The 16,060-nt window shown below is 40.6% G+C and overlaps 1 protein-coding gene across 5 annotated transcripts in view; it reads right to left on the bottom strand.

The window, feature by feature from the left end:
* SYTL2 (synaptotagmin like 2) overlaps window positions 1–14,867 on the bottom strand; it is a 47,767-nt gene extending 32,900 nt beyond the window's left edge. For all 5 annotated transcript variants that reach the window (XM_026851181.1, XM_026851212.1, XM_026851190.1 and 2 more), the window contains exons 1-2: window positions 14,443–14,867; window positions 1,995–2,143 (exon numbers count right to left, since the gene is read on the bottom strand). In XM_026851181.1, coding sequence (XP_026706982.1) covers window positions 1,995–2,143; window positions 14,443–14,543 — 250 coding nt within the window. In that variant the 5' untranslated portion in view covers window positions 14,544–14,867. The remainder of the gene's footprint in view (window positions 1–1,994; window positions 2,144–14,442) is intronic.
* Window positions 14,868–16,060: the final 1,193 nt, after the last annotated feature.

The raw sequence follows: 16,060 nt of genomic DNA, 5'->3' as shown, positions 1-16,060 counted from the left end.
CTGCTGGCCACACTTGTCTTGGTGCAGCCCAGGACATAGTTGGCTTTCTGGGCTGTAAGCACACATTGCTGGCTCATAGTCAGTTTTACACCTACTAATACCCCAAAGTCCTCCACAGGGCTGCTCTCAATCCACTCATTGCCCAGCCTCTATTCATGCTTAGGATTGCCTCAGCCCCTGTGCAGGACCTTGCACTTGGCCTTGTTGAATTTCATGAGGTTTTCACTGTCCCACCTCTCCAGCCTGTCCAGGTCCCTCTGGATGGCACATCCCTTCCCTCCAGCATGTTGCTGCTCCACACAGCTTGGTGGTGTCAGCAAACTCGCTGAGGGTGCGCTCAGTCCCACTGACCATGTCACCAAACACGTTAAACAGCACTGACCCCTGAGGAATGCCACTTGTCATGGGACTCCACTCAACATCAAGCTGTTGGCCACTACTCAGTGTGACCATCCAGCCAATTCCTTATCCATCAAGTGGTCCATCTGTTAAATCCATGTCTCCAATTTAGAGATGAGACTGTCATGTAGGACAGTGTCAAATGCTTTGCACAAGTCCAGGTAGATGACATCAATTGCTCTTCCCTTATTCACCAATGCTGTAACCCCATCATAGAAGGCCACCAGATTTGTCAGGCATGATTTGCCCTTACTGAAGCCATGTTGGCTGTCACCAATCACCTCCTGTTTTTCCATGTGCCCCAGCATAGTTTCCAGGAGGATCCACTCCATGATCTTGCTGGGCACAGAGGTGAGACTGACTGGCCTGTAGTTCCACATGTCTTCCTTTTTCCCTTTTTAAAAATGGGGATTATGTTTCCCCTTTCCAGTCAGTAGGATAATGATAATGGTGATCAGTTCAAAACCAGAAAAGGAAATGGTCACTTCTTATGTGGAAAACCTTTGTTTTAAAATGCCTCAAGACAGGACATGTGAATGTTAGAGGCATGGCTTTAAAAAACTTCTTGGACAAATTAATGGGGAAGAAAAAATTCAGAAATACCTCCTCTATTTCAAAAAAGTCTGAGGCACAATTGGCTGCAGTCTGGTCCTGGCCTTGGAGCCTACACATGCTGTCAGGCACTCTCAGCAGGGTGCTGGGAAATGAGCTTTTTGTCTCATCCAGTGGAGCAGCTCTTATGTTTTACTTCTTTGTTTTGTTTCTCTCCAATCAAAACACTGTATTTACTTCTGATGTTAAACACAATGCATTATCTTCCCACATTCTGAGTTTTTTTTTTAAATAAGCATTTCAGAATATAATCTTTATTATAAAGTAAGCACCAAGCTTCTCAACATTACTCAACTGACACACAAAATACTACTACCTGTCTGTACTATTAAATTATTGTCTGCAACTGTTATCTGGCACATGAACACCGTTGGCTTTTACAGACATTTCTGACAGATCATTTGAGAGCACCCACCACAATGTGGGGACGGTGAGTGCATTTAGAGCTAACCTGGACAACAAGGTTAGCTAGTTCTAGCCACCAGAACTCCCGGTACATGTATTTCAGTAGTTATCACCACTACCTCTAGCTCATGGTCCCTACCCATTTCAAATCAACTTGAAGTACCTTTGGTCTCCTAAAAAAAAAAAATAAGCCTCAGAGGTCTTAAACTGAGCACCCAAATTCTTGGAAATCCATACTAAAGAGCAACTTCCTCCATCTCTGATTCTTTGCATGTTCCAAGATAGCTTATAGGACCTCAAAAACAGAAATGAGAATGAAGTCCAGGAGTGGAGGGCTTTTAGTCCTACAATATAAACACAAGCCAGTCCCTCCTCTTAGGAGTCATCACACAGAATTCTCTCTAATACATAGCATTGGGAGGAAGGAAAGCTTACACTCTAAACTACATGGGAAATGTCTTTTTTTGCATAATTTTCTCCTTGTAGATACACCAATATTCTTGTATTTCACAGACAACAGTGTCTGAAGTTAGCTAAGAGCCAGACTTCCCAAAATAAAATGTAAACCAAATGCTTACCAAGTGTGGCAGGCTTCCGTCGCATGGAAGCTCTAATAATATCTGCTCCGTGTATCTTATCCCTGTGCCTCTTTGACTTTGCTTCATAAAACCACTGCCCACTCATATTCTTTAGCTGAATGTCATCTTTGACTTTTTCTGGTAAATGCCTAGGGAGAAAAAAAGAACAAAAAAAAAAAAAAAAAAAAAAAAAAAAAAAAAAAAAAGAGAACATGAGATACACAATCTACTTACCTGTGTGAACAGAATAAAACATTTGTTTGTTTTTGGCAGGTGGTGTGTGCTTTGGTTGGTTTGGTTTTTTTAAATGCTGTCTCTCCACATACTATTTCCATCTTCTGACCTGTTACTCTCCTTATTTAATTAGCCAAAGGATAACAATGAGCTGGAGAGGGAAGAGCCTCAGCCCTGATACCCTCAGAGCAACAGCTGAAGTAACTCTTAAGAAAAATCATATGCTTTGCTATGATAAACTCTCAAGCAGAGACAGCTATGCAGAAGTCTCCAGTAACTGCAGACCTTGACTTCTTACCTCCAAAGACCAGTTTTCCGAAGTTAAAATTGAGATAAGCTAGCAGGGCAGCATAACAAATCTGTGCCAAAATTAAGTCCATGGCTGTTTTGGGGCTCAGAAGGTGCCTTTTAAGGCTCTTCATATGGCATTACTTTTACACACACATTCCAAAAAAACACTGGAAAGCTGATGCCATTTTTTCCACAGGTTACACAAAAATCCTTATATGAATACAATGAGTTATAAGGAAAGGAAACATCAGATGGAAGAAAGAACAAAATAAGTTTGTGCAGTTTATAAATCTATACGTATCCATCGCATCATGGCAATTTTAAATACTGTGAAACAAACGTTCAATAATTTGTTTTGAGGCTTCAGAGTCACTCTGCTTTTACAAAGGAATGGCTGTATGCAATTTGAGAGATTGTTTTCTTTTCTCATTAGGCATATAACACAACACAGTAGGCATATGCTTATACATGGCCCGGAGACTAACCTGCAGACCAGGAAAGTTGCTATACAGATTTAGAGAGGACTTAATCAAATAGTAATGTCTGCCTTCTCCATTTATGTCCTTTCCTTCAGTAAACAAGCTAATAACAGAGCCCAAGGAAGAAATCAAAATAAATCACATTACTCAAGAGACTTTTAAGGCTAACGCAGTCCCATTGCTGTGGGATGGTGCCATCTTCCACAGGCCAGATGGCCAATCACACAGTGGTTTGGGTTGGAAGGGACATTCAAAGGTCATCTAGTCCAAGCCCAAGGAGCTTCATGCCAGTTCTGTATTGCTCATGAATTTAGGAGAAGGAACTTCTAGTGTAATCAGTTAGCTATGATAACAACCCTTTTATTATAGCTGGTAGATTTGATTGTCAAGTACAGACAACCATTCACAGCAGAGAAAGGACACTGAGCCAGTCCCAAACCCCACACTAAGACAGACCATTCTTATCTACCACTCAACTTCTCCTTCATCCTTGTTTGACCAGAAATTAAAAGGCTTATTCGAATGCATCAGCTATATTAGAATTTGAATACCTAAACTTCTTTATTAAAGTACTGTCAACAGTCAGATCCTCCTAGGTGTGTAAAAGTCTTCTGTCTTGAATCAGCTACACGCAATTGAGGCTGCCAGGAGTTAAGGTCAACACTGGCATTTTTAATGCCGAGATTCAACCTTCTATAGCATTACTGTGCCATTTAAATTGGGCCCTTCCTCTGGCTTATAACTTTGTGCTTCTCTAAGAGCCAAAATACACACTTCTCATATGCTCCAGGTCTTTTCATATGAAGCAGGAACACAGCAGTAACTTCCCTCAAGCAAATATATTACTCAAGTATGAGCCAACTCCTCATTGCTCAGCCAGTTTATGAACACAGCCAGTAGGAATAATGAAAATATGGCATGCAAGAACTTTTTTAACATATTGCTTCTCCCTTTCACCTCCTTTCCCAGGTGTTATTTGTCTCCTCAGACCAGATGCTCCTTAGGGCTAGGAACTGGCTTTTCAGCTCTTTCTACAGCCTGCAGGGCAGCAGAGCTCTGACCCCAGCTAGTGCTTCAGGGCACTATGTCAACACATGCCAAGGGAGGTTAGCTAATGGGAAGGTACTGAGTCACAGGACAAGTATTCAATGCCCTCACCCTGTTTGATTCAACCATTTTACCTCAGACATTGCACTCTCCCTTCCCCTTTGTATTCAACCACTGAAACTAGGGTGTGGTAGGAGACCTTTACAAGTCAGCTCAAACCAATATATCAGTGTGGCAGTGGACAGGATCCCAGGCATCTCAACTGTGTCAGCCTACTTACCTGCTTGTTGGACTCCCAGATCTGTGACCAACTAACATAGCATAAGCAGGACAGATGCACGGATTTGTCACGGCTCTAGATGCATTAAATATCACCCATGGCCAACGCTGCTGTCATTTTGGCTGGCAGTGAATGTCGGGCACCTTGCTCCCACCCCTGCTTGCTGCCTATGGAAGTTAGTGTACCTTATTTCCACCAGCTCAACAAGCCTTCTAGACTTAAGGAGAAAATTATGCTTACTAACAAAGGTATAAACATGCTCTTAATTTAGACTACGATTTTTACAAACAACTCACCTTGCTGATAGGGCTTCTATGGTGAGAAACAGCAGAAGCTCGCAGTACCTGACTTACAAATTACTTTTGCCTTCTCACCTTGATAGCACTTGATCTTTATTAGCTTGGCTTACTCGTCTCTTTGAAAGAAGTATTTAGCCTCTCAGTCCCATCTTTTGAGGAACTAAAAGCAACCTAAATATTAAAGCTGTTCCCAGGTATTCCCCAGCCACAAGTAAAGAAGTAAATTTCTATTATCAGAAAGACAAATAGTTCTACATCTTGGCTTCTGGTTTACCTTGAAAGGAATTGTGGAGAAATCAGGCTGCAGCCATGGTTTTCCACTGCTACATATGCTTCCCAGCACACCATAATTAGAAGCCAACACTCGATTCCACGCCAGCTCGCCAGTCAATCGAAAGGCTAACCAAGTTGTCATAATGGTTTTTTTCCTCTTGGTGACCAAATAACTAGTAGGTATCCAAATTAAGATTCAGATTCCAAGTTTGCAATTAGGAGAACGTGGAATAACAGCTTTACATACGATGTAAGCATGTATTCTGGAGTCCCTCAGTGGTCTGTTAAAACGCCAGTTAGTATATGTTGCAGTTTGCAGAGTGAAATAGCCTGAAGTTATAATAGAGCTAGTGCCTGTTTCTTCTTATAGGAACATTAAATTTAAGAAAATGAAGGTACATAGTTAAAAGGAGTCCACTCTAAAATCCTCTTTTAAAATAAGCCTGCGTTTCCCCATTACTCAATATGATTTTTCCACTAAGCCTAGATGAAACATTTTTGATGGCACGATGATAAACTCTTCATGCCCAAACTGTCCGGCACTCTACAGGCAAACAGAATCTCCACGTGTATTAACTGGGTTGTTTCTCCCCACCTCCAGAACATCTGATAGTGGGCTGGATCACAAAGTTCCACTGTAAGGCAGAAAATCTACTCTGATATAATCAGCCCCTGTCAACCTTCCTATCAACAAATCCAGAATGGTTTATCTTATGCTTTGCAGGCAAGTGTAATAGCTCATTGCGTGTTAGGGCAAAGTGATAATGACTTCTATTTCTTTTTTGTAACAACAGTGCCTAGCAATACATGCCTGTATCTAAAACTGTTCAGCTACACCTCCTCAGTACCTCCTAATTCCTTTTCCTGTAACCCTCTTATTCATAGTCCATATTACAAACTACCACAGGATTTACAAGATACGACAACTTGACTTCTTAATAACTTCTTTCATTGCCTCATTCTTCAATCAACAGCTTAAACTGACCTTTTTGCACAGGAGAGTCTGTGTGGTGCCAGCACACCCTTGTCACTTCTTGTGACAAACCAAGCAGCACTTATATCAGGGTGTTTGGCTCAAAGAGGCGAATTCATTTACACCTCACATGCCCTATTCTGAACATATGGAAAAAGCATCCCCATGACTGGTGGCAAATTAAAGGCCCTTCAAAGCCTGATACCCCCATCTTATCTACAATTTCACTTCCAAAACCTCCCTCCTGCAAATGAAATACCAAATGATTAGAGAAAGTGGAAGGCAAAAGACTTTTGAGGAATTTATCTTCAGTCCTATTTGCTGCAAGTATAACAACAAGCCCCAAACCAACAAAAACGACAATGAACGATTTAGGTTCTGGGTCACCTTCCAAAAATAGACAAAATAAACTTTTTGAGGTATCACTCATGCAAGAATAGGAGTAAAAGGATATTAGACCAGGCATTGTAAGTGCCAAACATTCATATTAGAATTTTTTTTTTCATCTTTGAAAGTGGGAAACAACCATAAAATGTTTACAAGGCAAAATGAGTAATTGTTTAAACATTCCACTTTGCATGAGCATGCCTCTAATCTGCACATATCTAGATAAGGTGTAGGAAAAAAGTCTGGTTTGGCATTTGTTAGAGAACTACACCCAAAACATTTGTAATGGGTAGTCCCAAATTGGGAATATGGACTATTCCTTTTGCACAATAGCTGCACACACATGACTTTCAAAAATATCAGTTACTATTTGATTGGTTTAAGCAATAAAGCAATATAATTTTAAACTGGTTGGGAGCTATACTAGGAAGAATAAAAGCAAGCCAATGGGGTTATGCAACATTTCCCCAATTGATGATTGATACCTCATCAACAACACCTCTAATTCTTGCCTTTGGGGTCTCTTTAGATAGGGAGGTTTTGGGTAAGTAGAAGTAGGTGGAAACATGACAAAAAGGCAGTCTATTTCCGTTTGTAGTCAGGCATGTTCTTCCATTTTATGCCTATTCAGAAGTCTGGGTGTGTTAAACCTACAAACAACACCCTGATGAATTAATTTAAATTAGCATCTTGCTTTTGGATCCTTGGAGAACTAACTAGACTGCAGTCAGCACAAGTCTTGATGACTAACAAAACCAACTGACATTTATTCTGAAGTCAGAAGGGAAGACAGACACATCCAGGCCTGGAACATTAAAATGCACGAGTTACATGCTCATAGGTGCGAGAAGTCAATTGATTTTGGAGAGGAAGAAGTGAAAAGCAGGCAGCTCTGTTGCCCATTGAAATATGGTCTCCACCAGAATCCATAACAAAAACTATGATCCCAACTCTTGTGCTGAGCAAGTGTCAGTAACACACACACACTAAGCAGATTAACCCTGCTCTACGTGATTTCTCCCCTAGAAGAGGGCCATACATGGGGCATCAGACTGGCATGTTGGCCCCATACATCATTCGATCCATATGTACATTCTACACTGAAGATGGAGTCCTTCATTTTTATACTCCTTTCTACTATGTCACCTGCAGTTAGCACTCAGACTTATTCTCCTATTAGTAGTTGCACTGTCAAGTTTGAAATAAGCTTCATTTTACAAGCAATGTGTTATAAATTATGTAATTAAATACTCCCTAGGCAGACACATGGAATATGTAAATCTGTGTAGGCACTTCTTACTATATGGAAGCTTAACTTTATTTCATTCAGGAAATCTGTAGGAAGACTGTTGAGGCTACAGAGTGCAGGAGTTAGGAGTCTTTCAAGGTCTGTTAGCCTTCACAGTTTCTATTAGCTTCCACTTATTTAATTTCTACAACAGCCTCCTACTGTTTTGTTTGTCTGCTTGTGTTAAAGGATTTGCACAGAGGCTCCCCAACGGCCTCCCCTCCCTCTTCATACACAACCCAAGTAAACCTGCCATGGGGAAAAAAAAAACAAAACAAAAACAACAACAACAACAACAACAACAAAAAACACAAAAAAAAACCCGCAAGTAATCCAAACACACAGCAAAACCTTCACAATGAAGGAACGGCTATCCTATGACAATACATATTTGGTATTAGAGTCAGCCTGGACAGCAGTAAAGGACAACTTGAATCTCAGGAGAAAAGGCTGCTAGAAAGTATGCGCATTCACTCACAGGTTCTGCTCAAACACTGTGTTCCCAGTACTTTGTAGGCTTTAAAAGTAGGTGTGTAAAGCATAAAAACAACCCTGAACAAATGACAGCCTATGGGACACATAGAAGAAACTGTAGGTGAGCAGACGAGCCTGCATCATAGCTTTCTTCACATTACCAGCAAGGGTATCTCCAAGAAATTGATGCTGTGCTGAAGAACAGGTTGCATTTTAGGATTTCAGGCAAGCCACAAATGAAAGCTAATCTACTCTGAAGACAAAGGCTTTGGTTTGGCACTCAAAAATACAACACAGTTCCAGGCACATGGGATAGATCTTACCAAGACAGTATAGTTTTCCCTACAGTACAAAAAATTACTGAGGGAGTACCCAATTTGGAGATTAAAAAAAACATTATTAGTAACCACTTTTTTGCTAAAGCACACTTCTACCACACAAAGTAAGCCCCATCCACTCTGCTTCACTAACTGTTCCAGACAAGCATCATCCAGTCAGATAATCCATCTGCTACTATTATAGTAGACAAGTTAGCAGTCAATACTGGGAGGAAAATGTATCATCCCAGTTCCCAGTATAGTCCAATGCCATATCCGTTACTAAAACCAGTCTTTTCCTTATCTCCAGTTACCTCACCAGAGGAAAATTAAAACAGCCTTGCTTTTCTTACTGGCTCTTTGTAAGGTGGGCTGTGACCAAGGTAGTTCACTTTCACTTTGGCCTGATAAACCTGGTAGAAACCACAGAGGATGCAGAAAGCCTTATGGAAGATACATGCCCCCTTACTTTTTTGTCTGTTCAGTTACAAATGCAAACTTCAGCAAAAAAGAAGTTTGCTCAGAATAAGGTGGGTTTGGTTTGGGTTTTGATTTTTTTGTTGTGTTTTCTACAACCACCACCACCCACCCCACCCCCCTTCAATCTCTGGAGAGCAACAACCAACCTCCCCCCTAAACCCACAGTATTCTTGTATCAGTTGACTTTGTTAAAAAGGATAAATAATGGTATGCACATTTTGCTAGGCATGAGCTTATCCTTTTCTGCCCAGACAGGTGCACCTTACAGCCCAAGGAGGAGCATTCTCATCTGGGTGTATTTAACATACCTGAGAAATCAGCAACTGTGCTACTTGATACTTTATTGCCAAATGTCTCTGAAATCCTGCCCCATTAACATGTTAAACCAAGCATTTTAAAAAAAAATATATTATTTTTAAACTGATAAAGCTAGAAAAAGAATATATATAGACCAAGTTTCACTTATTTGAAGAAAGGCTGTTGCTGAATTGACATGCTGGATCCCCTCTGTCTTTGACAATGGGAAATGCCCCTGAGCTGTTTTCATCCTACACAACCACCAGAGAGCCAAGCAAAGGCAGGCAGGCAACTACAGGCAGCAGGCAAGCACAGTCTTAGCCTCAAGCTCCTTTGGGGAAGTACTCCAGGTTGTTCAGAGTGTGACAGAGTTCCTTCTCTTTCAGCAGATCTGCACAGCTAGAAAGAAATCAGCCAACTAAGGGCGTGAGGAAAGAGCTTACAGGATGTCCCTGATTTGGCTGAAGGCAATATCTAAGCACACAGCTCATGTATACACTATTATAATTACTAACATTATAACACACTATAATTACTAACAGGTAAGCCTGTTAAAAGTTATTCAGAAGTCCCTGGTACGACCACTAGGCACTGATTTCAGAACTAGTTATAAAATAGCATGAGTGTCAATTAATAATTAATTTCTATTTCTCCTACGTCCAAGCAGTGTGGGAAAGCAGATTCTCTGTTTGACAAGGAGATGCTAAGATCTCTCAGCTTGATTTTTCAACAAAAGAGTACAAGACACCTAATTCTTAGTCTCTTACAATAAACAAGCCTCCAGAGATTTTGTTATCACTATGGGTGGAGTTAATTTCAGAATAAAAAAAAAAACCCAACACTTTGCTCACATTGTAAGCAAACTACTTGTTGACACAAATGTATGACCTAAAAATACAAGAAATAAAGATGTCCAAGTCAGTTTGTTTTTTTTTTAAATCTGTTTTTAAAATCAGCTCCACAAGAACTGTAAGTTTTACTTTCTTATTAGTCACACTTGCTTATTACTAGACTAATTTGAACCCACCAAAGCTTAAGGATAACATCAGTACCCTGAGAAGAACCTCAGAATCACGTTGCTAGAGGGGATGATCTGACAGGATCTTAACATACCCTTAGCTCTAAATTTAGAGAAAGTTATTGTTATTTGTGGCATCCCTGATCCAGAGCACAAGCAAGCTTTCAAAATTTCAGAGTGGATCAGAAGGGATGATGGCCAACCTAAGAGACCTCAACCAGACACATAAAGGGCCATTCTCTTCCCTGGTCAGGACAGAATGCAGAGCACATACAAACGTACTGTGCTCTCACCCTGCCTGTGTGACACAACTCTTCCACATGTTATTTTTCCATTCATTTACAGATGCCCAAACTTTTATCGTGACATAGTACAGATTATATATATTAAGGAGTTTATAAGAAAAAGAGGTGGAGGGCCAGCAAAATGAAAATTTTTGCAGATTCAGCTTTAGAAAGAGTCCCTAAATACTGTATGACAATAAGAAAGAGTGATACTTCAAAATTATGAAATTATAATTGGTCCCTAGTTACCTAGCTATGCAGACACTACCAAGCTGCCACAATCATTTGAGTGGATACCAAGGACATTTTGAAAATTTCTAGAACATTTGTAAGAAATACCCTGAAGGAAGAGTAGGAAAAATGGGTAATTCTTTTCAGAAATTAGGTTAGCTTTGACAGCGTCTCTAAACTCTTCTATCTTCAATCAGCCCTTTGAACTTGAACTGGCACACATGTTCAAAATCATTGCCACCAGGAACCTTGCCTCTGTTAAGCACACACTCAAAAACTGCTACAACTAACAGAATTGTATGAAGATTTTAAGATTGTATTCTGGTGACAGTCACTGCATGCCATTTTCATGCTACAGTGGTAAGTCCAGTTCCCCCAATGCCAATATTCAGCTCACCTCAATATTTTAAATATATCCTATCCTAAGAAACAAAAACCAGCACTCCAACAGTCTACAACATAAGGAAAACTGCCTTGGAAAGTGATTGCAGAGAATATCTGTTAAAGCTGACCAGAATAAAAAAAACCCTTCACACTAGGGTTTTATCAGCTGTGACCTCCCACTGAACATTGTGAGAAAGGTTAAGTGTATGGAGCACCCAGCAGAATCAGATCCCTGAAGGTTTCTTTTTTTTTTTTTTTTTTTTTTTTTTTTTTTTTTTTTTTTTTTTTTTTTTTTTTTTGCAATGCCACACCAATGTATGTATTAAAGGGGTTTGGCACACAGCGGCCCCCACCCACCGCACAAACAACTCCACATCAGAATTTCCCCTATCATTAGCCTCTTTCAGTTTGCACAATGAGCAAACAATCCCAAGCGTGGCCCACAACAGCATTGCCAGGAGGTTCTGCTGGGAAGGGCCGATAGCCACAGCAGGGAACCCTGTCACAAAGGCAACCACAATGGCTTTCTGCCTCAGACACACTGGTGCCAGGGGCCAGCCACTCCACCACTGGAGAGTCACCCAAATACAATCCAGGACTTCAGACATCTAAATCTGTTTGTTACTGTCTCCAGCAAGGGGCTGAAACTGTGTTAATTCTGAGCTACACAACTGTAAGGAGAATTACAGGCTCTGCTGAAGCTACTGCTTCTGGTTTTGACAAGCTGTCACTCAACTTTTCCATTTTCCACCATTTTTCACCTCCCAAGCAATACTGTCATTCAGGGGGTGGCAGTAGCTCCTGGGGTGAGAGGCATCTTCTTGCCCTAGGAATAAAAAAAAGGATGTAGTGTCTTTCGATTTCCTTGTACCACACCCTCTTGTCATCGGAGATTTCATCACGCCTTTTGCCCATGAAAAGAAAACATCAGTCAGTATACCCTCTCCTTTGGGACAGACCTCAGCAGAGGTCAAGGAAGAAACAGGCATGCTGCTCCCAAGATGATGCTCTGCTAAAACCATCAGCCCAATTCAGACCAACACAGGAAGAACCACAGGACGGGGCAAACACCTATTCCAGCACTAACAAACCAAGAATTAAAGCAGACTGCCTAAGGAGGCTGCGTGGGCCAGTCTAACCAGCTCAGTTTTATCACAGATAAGCAATATTAGGAGCTGTTAGCAGAGAAGGGACTTCAGGTGATGTGTAAAATTCCACTAGGACTTGCTCAAAGAGGATTCTGTCATGTTACCAGTCTGGCCACACTCCAGGCACACAGCACACAGACTCCATAGATGGAACAGATTATTAGAACACCTTCAAACCTCAGAATTTCTTCTAGAGGGAAGAAGATTACATTAAAATACTTCTATTATATAAACATACAAACAACACCTTGTTAGGGTTTGATGTTTGTATGATGACATTCGATCCCAGTTCTTGGAATCTTCCAAGTGTACAAAGCAGTAGAATTCAAACTAAAATACTGTACCTCCTTAGCTAGAGATACAATTCAGGTACTGTTTTAATATGTATGAAATGCAAGCTCAACGTGCCACATCTATGAAGAAGAATCAGTTTCAGATGTAAGCTTCCAGCTTCTCAGAAGTTATAATATTCAGAAACCAGAGAAACATTTCATTGTAGAAACAAACATGCTGATTACAGGCTGCTACAACCTGCAGTCTCTTGCATTTTCCACCACACCCTCTTGAACTAGAATTACAAATGGCAAAAATGAAGTTATACAGACAAAAATACTTGTCGACAGCCCTTTCAGACCACTGCTGAGAGTGGCTTTTTTGATTTTCTGTTCCAGGAAGGGTTTGTTTGCCTAGATACTGTTTTCAAACTCACATCTACAATTACTTTCCCTGAGCACTTTCAGAACTGGCACTGTTGTACCATTCCAAGATTAAAGTCAGTATTTTTCTACCTATGTTAAAGGGAAGAAAATGCCCGCTCTGTTTCAACAAATTCAGTTTTTTGAAGCAGGAGACAAAACTATGTGGTGAAAACTATGTGGTTGCAGTAAGGTAGTTGGAAAAAAAATTGGGAACATTGCCTGTAATGACTGATTTCATTACATTCATGAATGTAAGACTTAGTGAAGCAAATGCCTCAAGAGGAAAAGCTTTTTAACCAGGAGAAGCTACTGACTTGCCCTTTATTGCTCTTACACAGAAAGGAGCAAGAGGAATAACTCAACAACATGCTGACCAAACAACTTCAAGGCTGCACAAGCATAAGCAGCAAAATGAACACTGCTCTTGGGGCAAGGAGCAGGCTGCTGTTTCATTTGCTGTGGAGTATGCCAACACAGAGGTCATTTGTCAGAAAATATTTCTCAGAAAAGAAACATCACTGATACATCATGGTTGGAATAATTTCAAAATATTTAAATAGAAAATATATATGTCTTCATGAGGAACATCACAATGAGAAGGAATTCTAAAGATTATTGACTCAATGAAAGAAAAATTCTGCCTCATCAGACACCTGTAGACATCTATTTGTGTTATAGCATTTTGACCTTTCAGCATCTAAGGCTCATCTTTCATTATTCTACCTCTTGTCATTTTGTGTATCCTGTAATGCATACTTTTTTTTTTTTCCCCTCTCTCCAGTGTGAAAAAGAGCCTGACTACCAAAATCCTCATTCTTGAGCAGGAAGCTATCCATATTAGCTGAAACCACTACTCAAGTGCTATTTGTACCTGTGTAGATGGCTCTCTCAAAGTCATCATCCAGTCGATGCTGCTTTCCATACATACATCTCTATTCATGGCAGTTACGCTAATAGTAGCTCTAGGGAAACCTCCCAGCACACAAAACACTCCAGAATAACACCACATTGCTCTGTCTGTGACACCACAAATTAAACAGGGAGCAATCTTCTGCTTTAGCTGTGGATTGCAAGCACTTCTTTTGACAATGGGGCGTAGTGTTAGTACCTCCTCCGGACTGCAGCCCCAATGCTCCACACGCTTGAGGTGTAACTTCATCATTCAGGCATATTGCTGACTGCATCTATAGTAACTTTTCTGTTTGCTTGGGGCACTAGTGCTCTTTATGAACCAAATCCCCCCCACTTATTTTGCATTAGTTCAGTTTGTGAAGGTTTTGATACTTGCAACCAACTTGTAAACAAGCCAGATGCGTACCAAGTGTGCTTTGGCCCCTCAGGGAATTGTAAGGGTCCAAATCAAGAGTCAATCTTGGCTAGTAATGAATCCTTTGTGTGGCAGAGGCATTTCATCCAGAGACTATGCCATATCTAGTACAGAGTAAAAATCTCTAAACTACATATACTGTGGAACCTCAGCCACAATTGTTTTTACCTACTTCTGTGCTCCAGGTAACTCAGTATATGAACTGTGTAGGTCTTCCCAGAACAACCCAGTTTCCTTACCTGACTCTCTCTTCTTCGGCTCTTTTAAGCTCTGCATCGCGTTGCAGGACCTTCATTATTGCCTCTTGTTCCTCCTCTGTTAGGAAGCTTAGGTCAATCATCTTGTATCTGCAGGGGCTGCTAAAGTATCCAGGAAGATACTGGGGAGTACAGTCTTGTAGTTTGCTTTAAAGGTATGGAAGATATGTCTCTTTCAGCAGGCACAGAGAAAGCTAGACTAGGTTACAGTCAGGGGTTTAAAGAGTCCCAAATGCTGCTTTCTTGCAGTAGAGTATGTGCATGCTTCCCTAGATGAGAGATTTTGGGGAAAGCATTGCATTCGTGCTTGCCATCGTAATGTCTGTCCAGCTTGTCCTCTCAGCAATGTCTCCTGGAATAACAGTTCAGTGACCCAGCATATCCAGTGTTTAGGAACAAACAAAACATCCCCTAAAAAAAGAGACAAGGAAGAACAAGCTGTAATATCAGGGATCAGGGAAGTAGATTATGTATGCATTTTTAATTAAAAGAAACAAGTTTTTCAGTGTGATTAAACTACTTTGTGAAGTTCAAATGGTCACTTCGAGTCAAACCTGTTTTACAAGCCTCTTGAACAAGGTGGCCATGAAAATATATTCATATCCAATATGACAACTCACACCCTAAAACACAGATTTGAAAGTGTCATTTGACACTTGATTAAGTGAATTTTAAGTTGTCCTTTAAGTCAGCAGAACAATCTGGAAAAGAGGGAAAAAAAAAAAAAAATAAAATCAAAACTACTTATCATGTTAAAGTAAAAAAACCAAAACCAACACGTAGTCACAAGTATTAACATTATAATCAAGACCACACAAGAAATCTGTGTCTATGGCTATCAATACATAGACATCTCTGAAAAAAAATCCACTGCTGCTGGCAGCCCTGATTCACAGCAAAGCAGCAGCCCTTAGTGAGGCAGCCCAACATGCATCCACAGCGTTCACCTGACTGTGTAGACTTGGGTCATGTCCATGAACTCTCTTCACAAGGGCTGGAAGCTGGATTTTGCTTACTTAAAGTAAGATTGCCTGAACTTCAGGAACAGAAGTCTTAAAAGGAAAAAGACCCACAACCACTTGGGCTAAAACTCACAAGCTTGCCATGCTGATTTACTTATCATTAGCACGTTTCTAGGACACCATTTCTGGCAAGTCACCAACCAGAGAACAAATGAACCGTTCCATTAGGACAAGCCATTGAACTTTTGGACCCTACTCCACTCCTATCAAGCTGTGGTGTGCCTTGCTCTCCATACCTGTCTTCCCACTCCAAGTCTTCAAAGACTTCAAAGGCAGCAATCATCACACACCCTGGAGCAAAACCCCTTAGGAAGTCATCAAAGCTGTCAAATGTAACATGCTGCAGCAGTGAGATGGGAGGAGGCTGGGAACGTGTTAGAGTAATCTGTATGCTCCAGTTCAAGAGCATATTTTCAAATTGGTGCAATGCCTCTTTCTACAGGATTCAGTCTTCCATTTGTAACAAAAATGCTTATTGCTCATAAAAGTTTCTTACATGCTACTCAGAACTAAAAGCAACAGGTTTTAAAGATTATTTCAGAGTACCCTCAAATGAGAATTCTATAAACAGACTTTTG

The sequence above is a fragment of the Athene cunicularia genome, assembly GCF_003259725.1.
Source record: "Athene cunicularia isolate RWA chromosome 1 unlocalized genomic scaffold, athCun1 chr1_part1, whole genome shotgun sequence".
NCBI lineage: Eukaryota > Metazoa > Chordata > Aves > Strigiformes > Strigidae > Athene > Athene cunicularia.
The sequence above is the reverse complement of the archived record's forward strand: the minus strand, read 5'-3'. Positions and strand labels throughout refer to the sequence as shown.